General features: G+C 32.4%; 2 protein-coding genes across 2 annotated transcripts; one reads left to right on the top strand and one right to left on the bottom strand.

Annotated features, from left to right (window-relative positions):
- The first annotated feature begins 7,627 nt into the window (after positions 1 to 7,627).
- LOC25495898 (17.3 kDa class II heat shock protein) lies at positions 7,628 to 8,159 on the top strand. Its single transcript, XM_024785443.2, is given in 2 exon segments — positions 7,628 to 7,813; positions 7,815 to 8,159. Coding segments are annotated over 2 exon segments (531 nt in total).
- A 1,223-nt stretch (positions 8,160 to 9,382) lies between these two features.
- Positions 9,383 to 15,708, bottom strand: LOC25495897 (uncharacterized). The gene is made up of 15 exons (XM_013596154.3): positions 15,459 to 15,708; positions 14,990 to 15,084; positions 14,791 to 14,904; positions 14,365 to 14,469; positions 14,154 to 14,225; positions 13,688 to 13,800; positions 13,479 to 13,613; positions 13,309 to 13,377; positions 13,091 to 13,178; positions 12,798 to 12,869; positions 12,603 to 12,706; positions 11,784 to 11,901; positions 11,157 to 11,216; positions 10,921 to 11,031; positions 9,383 to 9,603 (listed from the first exon to the last, which is right to left on the bottom strand). The coding sequence occupies exons 1-15, from the start codon at positions 15,595 to 15,597 to the stop codon at positions 9,493 to 9,495; spliced, it is 1,506 nt and encodes a 501-aa protein (XP_013451608.1). The 5' UTR covers positions 15,598 to 15,708; the 3' UTR covers positions 9,383 to 9,492.
- Between the last annotated feature and the right edge of the window lie 691 nt (positions 15,709 to 16,399).

Genomic DNA, 16,399 nt, shown 5'->3' with positions numbered 1-16,399 from the left:
CAAATGACCGTTGATACCTCCCTTTCAATTCTTCGTTCTTCTTAGACGAGGTTGAAATGTTAAACAACTACTTTGAATCTTCAGTTTGAATTTTACTGATCAAATGTAACTTCTGGTGATGATTTCGCTTCTGATGAAAACCTTGCTTCTGATGACCTTCTGCTTCGGATGAGCTTCTGCTTCTGATGATGTCATCACTTCAGAAGCACTCCAGTTTCAGAAGCACTTTAGCTTCAGACGCAGTTTTCTTCAGATGCTTCGAATTCCTTTGCTCTCCATTGTTCTTCCAAGACCTATTGAAATTAATTGACTTGCCTTTGGTCCTGTACACTTGAACAATTATTAGCAATAACCAATTGACAATTTTTAATACCTTGTTATCATCAAAACTTATTAAGGTTTATTGTGAAACACATTTTGTTCCAACAGTTTTATGAGGTCATCGTCCTGAGCCATACTCAAAGATTTAAGGGTATGTTTGGAACAACAGATTGACTAAGGAAAGAAAACACAAAAGAAAGAAAGTTTCTTAAAAAACGTGTTTCCATGGTTTGGTTTCATCGTAAGTGAGGAAAGAAAGTGTCAGTTTGGTGGGGTCCATGCTCTGAAACCTTTTCACCCCACTATGCGAAGAAACATGGTGAATGCATGCCACTATGATAAAATTACAAAATGGTCATTGCTTTGAAGCTTATTATCAATGCTATTTTTTTTCTTTAATTAATATGCTTCCCTTACATGTGACTTTGGTCTCCCATTTTTCATTCTAATTTATAATATAATATACTTATAAATTATTGCTTGTTGGATCCCTAAAAAAATTATTCCTTGTTTTTAAGCACATTACTTATTTATATATATAAATATTTCAAATATTATATCTATTATGTAGGGATATATATATATATATATATATATATATATATATATATATATATATATATATATATATATATATATATATATATATGTCAATTTACTAACTATATAACTATCTTTCCTTTCACGTTCTTTTCATCATCACTCAAACCAAACAACTAGAAAATCATTTCACTTACTACTCAATTTCTATCCACTTTCATTCCTTTAACATTCTTTCCTTTAACTTTCTATTCTGATCCAAACACACTCTAAAAGAGAAATTATCCACCCCTGGATGCTCACAGTTACCTGACTGAAAATGAGATACAAATTGATTAAATACTGTTTTACGAACATTAGGCACCCCTTCCACTTGAAAACCATTAATAGATAATGTGTTAATAGCATTTGATCGACACCTAGAAGATAAAACTCCATGAAAAAACTGTGTTAGCTTCACCTTCTATTAACCAGCACGATCTTGTGTTTTGCCAATGCATACCGGAATTAATTTTTGCCAAAGTATAAGCTTGCAAATAAGGAATGAAGCTCCTCCACCTCCTTTTAATTCTAAATCGAATTCTTCCCCCTTATGATCTAGAGAAGAAATGTGTTCTTTCACATTAAGAATTCTACCTTTAGTATTCTAAGAATGTTGCTAATGCCAAATTTTCAAACTAGTTTTTATCAACTTGAATTTTTCTTTGTGTTAATAGTGTTTTACCCTCTGTAATATAGGTCATTTTCGGTTTTTCCCCTGTAAAATTTTCTTTTTGGATTCCGTCCTTGTAATTTGAAGTTTTTTGGTTTTGGTCCTTCATGAATTTTAACTGTACAAAATCGATGATATGGCAGGTGGGTAAATCGAAATTTTCTCAAGTTAACAGGGGGTAAACCCAAATTTGCTCAAATTGCAGCGGGGGTAAACCCAAATTTGCTCAAATTGCAAGGGGGTAAACCGAAATTTCCTCAAATTATAGGGGGCAAAATTTTTCATGAAGGTCTAAAACCAAAAAATCTTAAAATTACAAGGACGGAATCCCAAAAAAATATTTTACAGGGGGAAAAATCGAAAATGACCTATATTACAGGGGGTAAAACACTATTAACCCTTTTTCTTTTAACATGTGCCCTCCCCATCTTGTAACTTGAAACGAATGTCATTGGTCCTTATCAAATTGTTGGTATCCAGGAAAATTAGCCCAACATTTAACCATGTGAAATAGGGGTGCAGATAAACAAAAATTAAAATATACAAAATAATCTAAAAAATATCTCAAAAATTAAAATAACAACATTCAAAATATCTCAAAAATTAAAATAAGAACATTCAAAATAATTGTACACCAAAAATAAATAAAATATAATTATTTTTTATATAAATATGTATATGCAGGTTGCGGGGCTGGATAATATAGTACATTTACCTGTGTCCATAGCCATTAAAATTTACGGGTAATTACTCGGAACCAAGCTCATACCCATGAAAGCGGGGTTTTACCCTACCCATTACGGGTGTCCATAGGGTCTGGGTCCAATTGTCATCCCTAGGTGTCAATTTGTCTGTCTATGTCTCACCTACCAACTCAAAAAACTAGAAGATGATGATGAGATTCGGATTAACAATTAATAATCACACAACACAAAAATCATAACAGAATGATTTAAAGAGATTAAGATTAAACTTTGAAGCATTAGATAGTTAACACAACAGATAGAAAGTGGTGGCAAACTGGAATGCTGTGATCCAACGGTTGACGAAAGTTGGTGAAGGTCACGGTGCTGACGGTGATGGGCACAATGTTGAAGAGGAATGGTGTGTTGCTGAACAGAGAAGGTCACAGGGTTGTGGGATGAAGATTGTTTTTTATTTTTTATTTATGAAAAAATGTGAGCCATTGATATCTTACCATCCACGTGTCTTGTTTTTGTAAATGGAAATTGAGATTGCAATTTCCTCTCAAAATGAAGAGGATCTGCACCCGCGAAATAGACGAGGATCCCAATTAACATCATCAATAGTTAAAAGAATAGATAACAAGTCACAACCATCTGAATACAATTCGGCCAAGTAAAACACCATTTTTCAGAGAATAAGAATATGTCAATACGACACATAGAAAGACCATCGTCGTGGTACAAGTAAAATTACAAAGAGAGAGAGAGAGAGAGATAAAAAGGATATTTTCATATATAAATTGATCAAAAAAAAAAAAGTCATCTTACATAGGGCCAATCATTCTTTAAGCATTTTAAATTAAACAATTATTTTTTAAAAGTTAAATATTTTGATTTCAATGTATTAAATACATGCATTTTCATAAATTACATGTTATTTATGGTCTTTAAAGAGTACCTCAAAAATACTAGTTAACATTCCCCTTTAAATATCGCTTACGGTAGGCTATTTTATGTAAGACATGAGGCATATTTATTAGTGTAGTGTGTTATTTTAAATTTTAAGAATAATAAATTATAATGGATAAAAATTGATTTTAGATAAAATAATAAGGACGTAAATGAAAGAAAAGATAATAAACTTGATAAGGTTGAATTATATGAGAGGTTTTAAGTTATTTATCTGTAACAAATTGACTTTAAGTTTTTTTCGTACTAGTTAGATCCATTAAGTTAATTAATTATAATAAGTTGATCATTTAAGTTTGTTTCAACACCAATGAGGTCTTTAAATCATTTAAGCGTATCAATTTGGGATATTTCAGATCTTAAAAAGATCTTAAAAATGTAAATTATTCAAGACCTAAAAGTTACAATTAACTAACTTAAATGACCTAAGTGTTACGAAAGATTAACTTGTTACAATTAAATAACTTAAAAGACCTAAATGATACAAAAAACCTTAAAAGACCAACTTGTTATAATCAAATAACTTCAAAGATCCTCGGTGTAATTTAACCTTAAAATAATATCTGAAAAATAAGCTAGTAAAATAAACCAGCTTATGATAAAATAACTTTTTTTTTTGAGGTAGGTATCTAAATATAAATTTATTTTATCATAAGCTAATTTTTTGTCATAGGAACTTATATGCTTTAAACTATAAGCTCATTTGGATTCTTACCAAACAGACCCTATTCGTGTATGTATATATAGTGGTACCTACCATTGTGTTGATTGGTGGAAAGAAAGAAACAAAGAAACCCTTGTTCTGACCGGCAGCAGCAAATGCAATGATGAAGAAGAAGATACCATCTTATGATTCTGATGAATCAACTTCTGATTCTGATAATGTTGTTCAACCTCTTTCTAAAATCATTTCTGAAAACCCTACTGCAACCAACAACAAGATCTTAACCCTAACCCGTACCGCCAGATCTGGAACCAAGCGTCCTATCCAGAATCTTGAAATTGGAAGATATCAAGGTTGAAGTAAAAGATGATGAAAATGTGGTTGTGATAAGTGGAGAAAGGAAGAGGGAAGAAGAAGTAGAAGAAGGTGTTAAGTATTTGAGAATGGAGACAAGGTTTGGAAAGTTCATACGCAGCTTTGTTCTTCCTCACAATGCTAGTATGTCTTCTATTTCCGCTTCTTGTCGAAATGGTGTTCTTAGTGTTATTGTTCTTAAAAAACTGCATCCTCCTGATCACTTTAACAAGCCTATGAGAACCATTCAAGTCAAGAATGGCTTGAATTGAAACCCTTTTTTTTATAATAGTCGTTATCTATGAAGCACAAACACTTCTGAGATTAGGTGTGTCTGACACCGACACCCATGATTACGTTGAATTATGTCATTTTTAGAAAATTTTATCGAAGTTGGCGTGTTGGTGTTCGTGTCGTGTCTGGTGTCCGTGTTCATGCTTCATATGTGATGAATCATGTAGTTAATGTGTAAGACAATGTGATGGAAGGATGATGTTAGTTTGTAATAATTAGGGAGTATTTGATTGATGCACTACAAATTACATTAAGAGATGATGATGATATGGTAGTAATTTGACACTTGGGTAAATATTTATCTATAGAGTTCTGTTTTCTGCTGTTATCAACTTATCAATGGTTTAGTGTTTGGTTTCTTCTTAATGTACAAAAAGAATAGGTTAATGACACTCTAGACAGCTAACCTTTGAATATTGAAATAAAAGAGGGATTTTGAATACTTCATTATAACAGAGGGATTTTGAATTCCTGTAAATGGAGAATCATGAAGTTGTTGTGGTCAAACAACTTTGTTCCTTCGATTTTGATTTAAGTTTTGGATGCAGAAACCACTTCAAATTGTCCTACAGCTTTTTCAGATTTGAGAAATCCACTCAAACTTGCAACTTATTCTCTTCCTTGAACTCGATACACGGTACCTTACTCAGACAACAAATATTTCATTCAAAACTTTATCAGCATATTTGTTTTCTGTCTATTGTTTCTTTATTTTGTTTGTAACAGTATTCAGTTATATTTTCAACATACTTCTGTATTTTTCATGATCTGTTTTTATGTTAACACATTTGTTATTATTTTAATTTTCCATTTCTCAGTTGTGTCCATATGCATTATGATTAAAAATGTGTTATCATCTTCTTGAAACTTACCTATATATATGATGGGTGATTCAATTCACCCGTATGATTTTATTGTCTTGTAACTATACATGTCTTATAGTTTTTCCCTGTTCCAACAGAATAAAAAATGAAATCTTACTTCTTTCACTTTTTTTTTTGAATCGGAAAATATTATTAAGCGCCATCCCGCAAGATGCAAGATATGAACGAAACAAGATACAAAAGGTGCCGCATATAGACGATACACCATAACCACCTAAAAACACCCCTGAAGATAAACCCATCAAATTACACCACCACCTAAAACAAACTCCAAAAAAACAAGCACTTTAAATACGGTATCCACCACCGCCCATCGTCACTACTCACCCACAAAGAATACCCTCCAAATAAAACTTCCAGACCCCAACACCCAAGCTGAGCCACATTTCGAAGAGCACCTAACCGAAGGATCAAGAAACTCTATTATTATGAATTTTAATTTGGCATTATTGTTTACTTGAGCACCCAACACTTGTACATTATGAATTTTAAATTGGCATTATTGTTTACTTGTTTGTGTATAAGTTGTTTTTTCCAATGAGTTATCAAGAAACTCTATTGCATTGACACTTCAGATGAAAGGCGTGTCTAGTATCCGAAATGACACTAACAAACTAGTAATAATGGAACAAATGATATGAGACTGGTTATCACTTGTTGAATAACATCATCACATAAATGGAAAAGTGTACCCTTTCCACTATTTAGTTTTTTATCATACACTGACTGTGTAATCATCTACATCAATATTTCATGTCAGTTGATTTCTTCCTTGTTCCAGTTCCTTAATTCATATGAAAAAATATGCTCAGATAACTCATCTTAATTGTCTCTTCAAGTTATTATAATTTAATATTTAAATTATAAGGGTAGGAAGAAGGAAATATCAACCAGTCTTGTAGTTTTTTCTTGTTCCAGCAGAATAAAGAATGAAATCATTATCTCTTTCACCTGCACATTAAGAAATTTGAAATTAGCATTTATTTTTACATGTTTGGCATGTGCAAAAGTTATTATTATTAAACAATCTAATCACTAATTATTCTTGATCGTACAAGTTATAAAAAAATCATTGTAGCACCGATCTTTTCGATTGAAGGCTTGCTTGATGTCTAATAAGATTGACACGACATTAACACACCGTGTCAATCATGTTAGACATTGACGACATTAACATGCCTGATAAACTTATTTAGTGTTCGAGAAAACTAACTAAGCCAACAATAGCATAACCAAGTAACAAATTATGTTCATTCAATTCATTGCTGGAAAACTATAATTCATAGTTCTATAAATTGCAAATGTGGTGGCCGTAATATAAGTTTTAGAGGTTTCTGCTTCGACATCACAATAAATTCAAGATTAATTGATACAAAATCTTTTTATGAAATGATAAAAATATATCCTAGCTTGATTTCTGAAATGAATAAATGGAACTTTGAGGCTTAGATAATCTTTTTCGTGATCTTTAAGAAAATCCAAATTCAAACATTGAGCAGGACTTTTACTAGAACCAATTTTTTTAATAGAAGATATGCCCAGAAATGTTGAATTAGCATGTCCACTTTTTCATTATAAAATAACCTGTTGTTATTAACGATGAATTGATCTAACCCGCTAATAAACGATGGTGAAACTTCCTAACAACAATAATAATAATTGTCATAAATAATACTTCCTCCGTTTTAAAATGAGTGTCGTTTTAGCTAAAAAAAATTGTTTCAAAATAAATGTCACTTTCAATTTCCAATGCAATAATAACCTTTTGTTTCAATTGTACCCTTCAATTATTATTTTTTTGGTAAGGTTGTATCCTTCAATTAATACTATATTACACTACTTCCAAAGTATTATTTTTTCTTTAATGAAAAACAAATCAATAGTTGATTATGATAATTTAATAAAATTGTTATGATATTTGACTACTTTATTCCATTCAAACCTCTAAAACCCTATATGACAATTGAGTGTACCGTAGAGTAGAATAGAAGTTCCCCTTTTTTAGAGGAACAAGAGAAAAAAAATTGAATTTTTATTTTTTTTATGCTTTTCATTTTCTAAACATATTCGGGGAGTTCTTAAAATAAAAATAAAATTGGAGGAACCGACTTCAAACAAACAAACCCTATTTTCCAAACCCTATTCCTCATCGTCAGAAACCTCGGCAGATTCCGACTCATCTTCTTCATTGGAAAAAAAGGCAATGGCGAAGATACATAGGAATTATTCCTCATCGTCATCTCAGAAACCGACTCTTCTTCATTATCAAACAAACCCTAACGGGAAAAACTCTAACAATGATGAACCACATGTTGATAACAAACCAACACCAACAATGCTGGAATCGTTGTTACCATTGGTTGATTCTAGTTTGATTTCTGCAACCACCCCCTGCAGACGTGAAGGAATATCAAAACTCGTACGTGTTCGAGACAGATATGCTGGGAATGAAATCTGATGATATCAAGGTTGAGGTTGAAGATGATAATGTGGTTGTGATAACCGGCGAGAGGAAGAGGGAAGAAGGTGGCCGCGTCAAGTACCTGAACATGGAGCAAAGAAGAAGGTTTGGGAAGTTCACCGGAAGGTTTCTTCTTCCTCAAGATGCTAATGCTGAAGCTGTTTCGGCTGCTTGTCAAGATGGGGTGTTTACTGTTACTGCACTCAAGAAATTGCCTCCTCCTCAGAACCCTAACAAGCATAGAAGAACTATTGAGGTGGTTAAGATTGCTTGAATGAAACCCTATTTTGATTAGTGATGATTTTAGTTGTTTTGTTTTATGTTTTGGGTACCATTTTAACAATTAGGTATTTGATTGATGCAGAACAAGTTACTGGTAATTTTGATTTGTGATGATATGGTAGTTTTATTTGCATTATTAATATATCTAACACTTTTATTATGAAGGCGTGTTCAAGTATCTGGCATGTATCGATGTCTATTTTTCTAATAGATGTGATTATACCATCACTTTTATCTTTTAAAATCATTACATGTGTTTATTTGTTCATATCGTGTTTGCGTTGGTGCTTCATTCATGCTATATCATGGGGTTGGTTTACAGATAGGATGGAGAAAAATCCGGGTGTGAAATTTTATGATTGTTGGTCTTTGGTTTGAGACTTTTATCCTCTAGTATTGTTGGTATAGAGTAATATATTTTGCTTATAAAAAAGAAAAAGAAAAGGAAAACTAATACATATTATACAATGTTGTATATTGTATACCATTATGATTTGTGAAAAAAAATCTTATTTATTTGCATGTAATTAAAGGGTGGGATCATGGTTTCAAATTGCGGCGCACGCACGTTCACAATTGCGGCCGATTATGGTGTATATTCAATCAGGTCGCATCAAATGCTTTCGGCCATGTTCGTTCAAATCTTATTGCCAAAAATTAAAATTTCATAACCTATACGCCGTTATGTTTTAGATCTAATGATAAATCTTACCTTTAACTATCTCTGAACTGTTTATTTTAAGCTCCTCCCAATCAGTATGTACAGAGAAAATTGAGATTATGCTATGGTCGATAAATGGTGTAGTGGCGCGGTAGTACTACTTTATATTGCTTGTGAAAATTTAAAATCACTTCACAGTGCAACCGCGTCCGCGATACCAACTATGGGTGGAATATTGACTGTTGATTGGACCCCTCAGATTAGTCGATCATTGAGCCGGATACTGAGTTTAAAAAAAATAAAAAAAATCGGTGGGATACATATTCCCTGGAATCATTACTAGTTTCGTTTTGCTTTATTTACGGTATTATAGTATTCATCCAATTTCATTATGCCTTGAACCTTGCAACTCTAAATCATGACTTCTAGGGTTTATGACAAATTAGATAAATTTTTCGGTTTGTTTTTATTTATGATGATGATCTGTTTTTCTTATACTTGGTATCTGAGAATTGAATTGTGTCACTATATTTGTTTCTATCTATTGAACTTTGTTAGGTCTTAAATCTCTTGAATTTTTTTGTTCCTGCCTTTAATTATTGAAATGTACATATTCCAGTCCTTCAAGTATGAAGGTACATATATATTGACAAAACAGCAAGCATCAAGGAGTGATATTTCCTTGGTTTGCCCTAATTACAAGCTCTTCAGTGGTGGCACCAATTATTTCATTTGCTCTTTTCAATCCAACACATTGATATCGTCCTATAGGATCCTGAATTCCAACAAAAGCTTCAAGTCACTAACAAAAATCAAAATCTTAAAAAATAAATTAAAATATATACTATATATCTTCGATTATATATCTTAGATGGTGGTGTTAGTGGTGAATGAATTAATTGATTTAGCAAGAAGAAGGAAGGACAAGGCATTGCTCTTGAAAATCGACTTTGAAAAAGCATATCATCGATCCCGTTAAGTGGAAATACTTGCAATTCATGCTCCAGAAGGTAAAATTCCCAAAAAAAATGGATACAATGGAAACTATTTTAAGAAGTTTTGAAATGGTATCTGTGCTTGAAGCGATTTTTTTCAAAAGCAAATTGTATGGTCTGAATTTGGAGGGCTCTTTCTTGGAAGCAGCATCAAATTTTCTTTGTTGCAACATTGACTGTATACCATTTTGGTTCCTTGGTGTTGTAGTAGGTGCAAATCCAAGAAGATATTCGACGTGGAGTACGACAATAGACTCAATGTGGAAGAGACTGAGTGGAATGGTCGTCACTTATCAATTGGAGGCAGATTGGTTTTGTTAAATTCAGTGTTGAGTAGCATACCATAATATTACTTATCTTTCTATAAGGCACCTAGGAAAGTTATCGAAGAATTAACGCAAATTCAAAGAAGTTTCTTGCGGGGAGGAGGCTTGGAAGGTAGAAGGATTAACGGGGTGAGCTGGGACAAAGTGTGTTTACCGAAAGAAGATAATGTAATTTGGTCGAAACTAATCAAGTTCAGGTACGGATCAATATCGGGTAAATTGCTTAATACCGAAGGTGAAACTGGCAGCAGGATGGACTCAATTTGGAAACGGGGAAAACACATCATTTTGGAAGGAAATATGGCTAGGTGAGCAGAGTCTTTGTCATGAGCTTCCGGAATTGTATGTGTTAGCTACTGATATGAATATATGGTAGCTTGAAAAAGAAACCGGAAAGGAAGCGCAGAAGATTGGAGATAGAGCTGGCAGCGTGTTCTGAATCATGAAGAGAACAGATTTGTAGCAGAGTTATCGACGAAACTGTCATGCGCGCACCTGCAGACTGATGTAGCAGATGCGTTCTGTTGGAAACAGGAGGCAGGTTTCGGATTCACTGTTATAGGCTGCTACCTGCTGTTGTGAAGCTTGCACGTACGCGACAATTATGTTTGGATGGAGATTGCTTCAAGACAGGTTACAAAGGGTGGAATTGTTATGATTTGCAACTTTGGAGCGGCTTTGCACATCTTGTGCTAGTTTGCTCATCATTAATAAATTTTGCTTATAAAAAAAATTATAATGAAAACTTTATTAGAAGGGAATATCACTCACCTTCGTGACAATTCCTAATTTCTCAAGTTTGTGAACAGCATCATCAACATCAAAGTTGCATGTCTCGTTGAATTCTTCTCTGATTAGTTCCTCACACCCGTGATCCAGTTCCTTAATTCACATATATAACTTATATTATAAATAGTACTACTCATACAACTAATATTAATTGTTTCTACAAATTAGAATTGAATAAATAAAATGCTAGGAACAAAGAAATATATACTATACTATACCTGTCTTGTAGCTTTTCCCTGTTCCATCAGAATAAAGAATGAAATCATTACTTCTTTCACCTGCACATTATGAATTTTAAATTGCAATTGTTGTTTATATGTTTGCTTTGTGTGCTAAAGTTTATTTTCCAACAATCTAATCACTAATTACTTATTAATCGTACAAGTTATGAAGAAACTATGTGGCCTCGAAACTTCTGATTGAAGGTGTGTCTAGTGTCCGACACGACACTGACAGATAATTGCATTCAGTTATTAACGATGCCTGTGCAAAATTTGTTTTTCCAACAATCTAATCACTAATTACTTATCAATCGTACAAGTTATAAATAAACAGTGAAGCATTGATACTTCTGATTGAGTGCGTGTGTTTGGTGTCAACACAATCGACACTAGCGCATGTAATTACATTCAATTAATGTATTTTCTCAAACTATTACGGTGTTTGACGTGTCAGTGTCATGTATGATGTGTTCGACTATTACGGTGTTTGACATGTCAGTGTCGTGTATGATGTGTTCAACGTGTCAGTGTGCAGTATGATGTATGTGTCAGTGTTTCATATTAAAGAACATTACTATAGCTAGTAATAATGGAAGAAATCATATGAAGGTAGCTAGCACTTACTTCTTGTTGAATGACATCATCACATAAATGGAGAAGTGTACCCTTCCCACTGTCTAGTTGTTTGTCATACATTGACTGTGTTATCATATTTTGATATGCTGCCAAGTTTTGTTGGAACCTATAAGCAAGTTAATTAAGACAGTGATTACTAGTTGTTTTGTTGGTTGAAAAGATTCAACAAAACATATAGTATGTGGCAATTAATAATGCAAAAATTGAGTATTATTAGATGCTCAATAGAATATTTAAGTGGCTTAGTTCTTTCCTCTTGAAAGTTAATTTTGAATAGAGGGTTCCACAAATGGTTTGATACTTATCAATTAGGGTTAGAGCTAGTTGTTGGTGACCCGGACGGGATCGACTACAAAGATCGAGTAACGCACCGCTGAGCGCAATCGTCGAGACATCGATTCACAGGGATATTGCTATGGTAGGGAGTTGTTGGCGAATAGTATGGAATGCTCGGTGAAGTATTTAAGTGGCCTGGTTCTTTCCCTTGATTATTGCTAGCTTATAAGGGATCAGGATTTGGATTGCATCAAAGCAGTTGGCACATCGGTGGCTGTTGGAATGAAATCAGTTCAGATTTCAATGCAGATTTTATTTTCTTAAAAACTATATCTACCAAGTTTGACATTTGGACTATCCAATCTCAATCTAACGAACTCTGACGTACCAACTACGTGAATGCGGAGAATTTCTGATTGCAGACAGTCCGAATTATCGCAAGTGCTTAATATTTATCTCAGGACTAAATTTTCAACATGATCATTAAATGAAATTCTCAATGGAAACGAAACGATTGATCAACATGCTTACGTGAAGTATGTTTTAACGCAATAACCAACTACCGTAGAAAGAACAGCACCAATAACCCTCAAATCAGCTGTAACTGCTGCTTGAAGCGAACTAAAAACAGCTACCTATTAAGAAAAGTTAAACATGTTTAATGAATGAATTAGTAAGTTAAAGATAGGAAAGAACAAAGAACACTGTCTGAGAAAGATAACTAACCAATCCAACAATAGCGGATCCGAGAAACTTCACCCAATCCATTGGAGTCAATCCAGGACTTTTCTTTTCTGGCTGTCAAGCAACAATATATATCATCGCTTATTGTCATTCATTAGGTGAAAACTATACTTCATAGTTCTAAATTGCAATTGCGGTCGCAGTATCAAAGTTTTCAGCGTAATTGCGATTGTGTCGGCAACCACAATTTAGAACCATGTTATAATTAGGTAATAAACAGTAACACAACACCAGAATTAGAATACTTTTAAATGCTTTATAATTTTGAAACTCACAAGAACTATTTCCATATCGGCCATTGGGATGTTTCTGAAATGCTTCACAAAAATTCCTCTTTCTGGTTTTGAATCGGAACTGGCTCGCCTATACAAACAATAATGTCCAGCTAATAATTTTGCATCATATACCAGCTTAACCTTATAAAGATAAATTAAGTAAACGACAAATGAATTTTCAGAACAATTTTAGTAGAACAATTCTATGAATAATATACCTGTAAACAACAATTATCCTATCAAATGTCGGTTCTTGGATTAAGGTCTTGCTTAGCAAATTACCAGAACTGAAAATTGCACCAAATAATCTCATTAGTGACAAGTGAAGAATCAATTGAACATGAACTAAAGAAACTACAAAAAACCATATAGATAGAAATGACAAGACCTTAATGGCATATTTTCAAGACGTATCCGTTCATATACGTCATCTTGATAAGCTTCTGGCGTAGTTTCATCGTCCTTCTTTGGATCTAATCTCTTACCATGTCTTTTTGATCTTTTGGAAATCAGTTTCTCCAACCTGCAAGCACCATATGTTTTAAAGTTAGACGTATATTAATTTTAGTTTCTATAAACTTTCCTTAATTATATTACCCGAGTGTTCTTAATAGATATGACCAGAATCGTGCAATGAGCATGTCCACTTTCTCCATTATAAAGTAATCCGTTGTTTGATCAATTCCAATGCCACGCCGAAATATGATATACTAAAATAATAAAATGAATTATACTTATCGTCAGAAATCATGTATATGGCAAGGATCAAAATGCATGTTTACATGTTTTTGAGCTTTGACCTATTGCGTTATGCTTTTCTAGAATACTGCTTGTATGTTTTTTGTCTTAATCATCTCGTTCTCAAGAAAAATTGATTCTAGTAATCTAAATTTGGTCAAACGATAAGTAAAGTCTAACAAAACAAGTTTAAGTTATAAATCAAACTCAGGTAATTCCGACCGATTTGATTGTTTCTCTTCTTTATTAAAGTAACAATAATTTTATGTTGATTATAGACAAAACTAAGTTCCTAAAACAAAGAATATTAGATTTGAAGTATTACCTTATCATAGAAATCTGGAAGATTATTAAATGGATGTGCTTCAAAATATTTTTTCAAAAGCACATTATCAACCTACATTCAACAAAAAAAAAATACAAAGATTAGCAACTGCTGCAACTGCTAAAAGCACATTAATCAATCATCAAATAACCTTATGATTATACATCTTGAATTACAAAACAAAACATTAAAACAAAAAAAAATTGCAAACCTTAGATTCATTAACAGTGATGGGAAGATTTAGAAGATATTGTCCAGAAAGTGCAACATTAATTTCATCATCAGTTGCAATCTTGAAGTTGCTCTTTTTCATTACCTGAGTAAAGAATCAAATAATCTTAACTTTTCAAATATATATGCAGTGATCAGAACCATTGATCCAACTTGCTTTATGGACCTTTAAAGACGAATTATTCAGGAGAACCTCAGTTCGATTCCTAGATTGAACAATTCTTAGGTAGACTTTACTTACCTCTTGGCCGAACTCCGGATTACCAGAGCCCGTTTCCCCTTAAAACCGGAGGGTTAACACACACACAAAAAAAAAAAAACACACATGATATAATTTGTGATTTTTTTACATGATATAAGTTGTGATTTGTTGTCGATGTAAAACGTATAGAAGTCTTTAAAATACCTCAAAAAGGTAAGTCAAGAAATTTTGTTCAAGTACATCAATTTCTTTACAAGTTAAGCCTTGTTGTTCCAACTTATGTGCCCCAGATACAGGATCAAAAAGTGCATACAGTTGCTGTATATACAAAAACACATCAAGTAATTAATTCCAAACATATATATATATAGATGAAAATGGTAAAGAAAATAATAATACATACCATCATATCTTCAAATTGTAGAAGGTACCAAGCTCGAATTGTATACTCTATTCTTTTGCAAAGCTTCAAAAATTCTGCTCGATCAGAACTATGTTCTGAAATATATAATTTTGTTACACTTTTTACATGATAATTTAATGTTGCTAATTCTACTTGTTTCTGGTTTATATATATATTGGAAATTTTTTATAAAATACAATTAATGTTTTTGTCATAATTTTTCTTTTCCAAACAAAATTAACTGTGTTTGTTATTTCATGTGTAATGTACCAGATTAACATATACTTTTAGACGTATTGAGTAAAATCCTCTCTAACACCGACACCTCTTATCGAATGTATTCATCATGCATCAAACACAAACACAACACCAAAATATGTCAATTTTCTTAAATCATTACTTATATCGACGTATCAATGTTTTCGTACAGGTCTAAGATAGAGGAAAAAAGAAGGATAGAGAGACATACTAATAAGATTAGCCAATGCAATGAAGAGCTTAGGTTTCAAAATTGGAATGACAGATTCACGTTCTATTCGAATCACTTCTTTCTTCTTGTCTTCTTCCAAACTTTTTTTGAAGGATTCATCCAAACTTGAATGTGCCATTTTTCTTTCAGCTTTGTTCCAAAAATTGAAATATGAATTAATGGGAACTTAAAGGTATAGAATTATATGTAAATGTAGTAAAGGATCTATGAAACTTGAATGAAATAAAGTGGTTATTCACAAGAAACAAACAAACAAACAAACAAACATGGAATGGAATGGAATTAGATTCTTGCTTTGTGGTGGAAATTGTAAGTTGTAACAACAACACCACATGCATTACACATTAAAATAAAATAAAAATTGTGCATGTGTAACTGTTTAAACTACCACAACATACAAAATAAAATATGGTTTGATTTATTCAAAGTTTTTTTTTTTTTTTTTTTTTTATATTCTTAAAATAGTTTCAAATACGTTTGATGGTGTACTGTTTGTTGTGATGTTTTATTAAAAGAAAAAAAAATAACAAAGCTTGTTGCTTCTATGACAATTATGTAAATGGATTATGTTGGGGTATCAAAAGTTTTTGGGCATTTATTATAATTTTTTCTAACTCCTAAAACTGTAAAATTATTTATTACAGTTTTTTTTTCCATAAACTTTCTCATATGAGATAAATATATTTATTTACGAGGTGTGTTCCTCTAAAAACAAATGTTCGAGGTGTAATTTATCAAAAAAAAAAAGATATTAAAAAGTGTAAAGTTGATAAAAGAAAAAAGTTCCAGGTGTAATTTTTTTTTTTGGTAAATAGACGAAGTGGCAAAGCCATTATAAACTCACACATAAAAGTGGAGGTACCGGGGTTCGAACCCCGATCATAGCATCCGGCCTAACAATTTCGATATTTTGTCAGTTG

The sequence above is a fragment of the Medicago truncatula genome, chromosome 6 (assembly GCF_003473485.1).
Source record: "Medicago truncatula cultivar Jemalong A17 chromosome 6, MtrunA17r5.0-ANR, whole genome shotgun sequence".
NCBI classification, from domain to species: domain Eukaryota; kingdom Viridiplantae; phylum Streptophyta; class Magnoliopsida; order Fabales; family Fabaceae; genus Medicago; species Medicago truncatula.
This window is presented reverse-complemented; position numbering and strand designations above follow the sequence as displayed.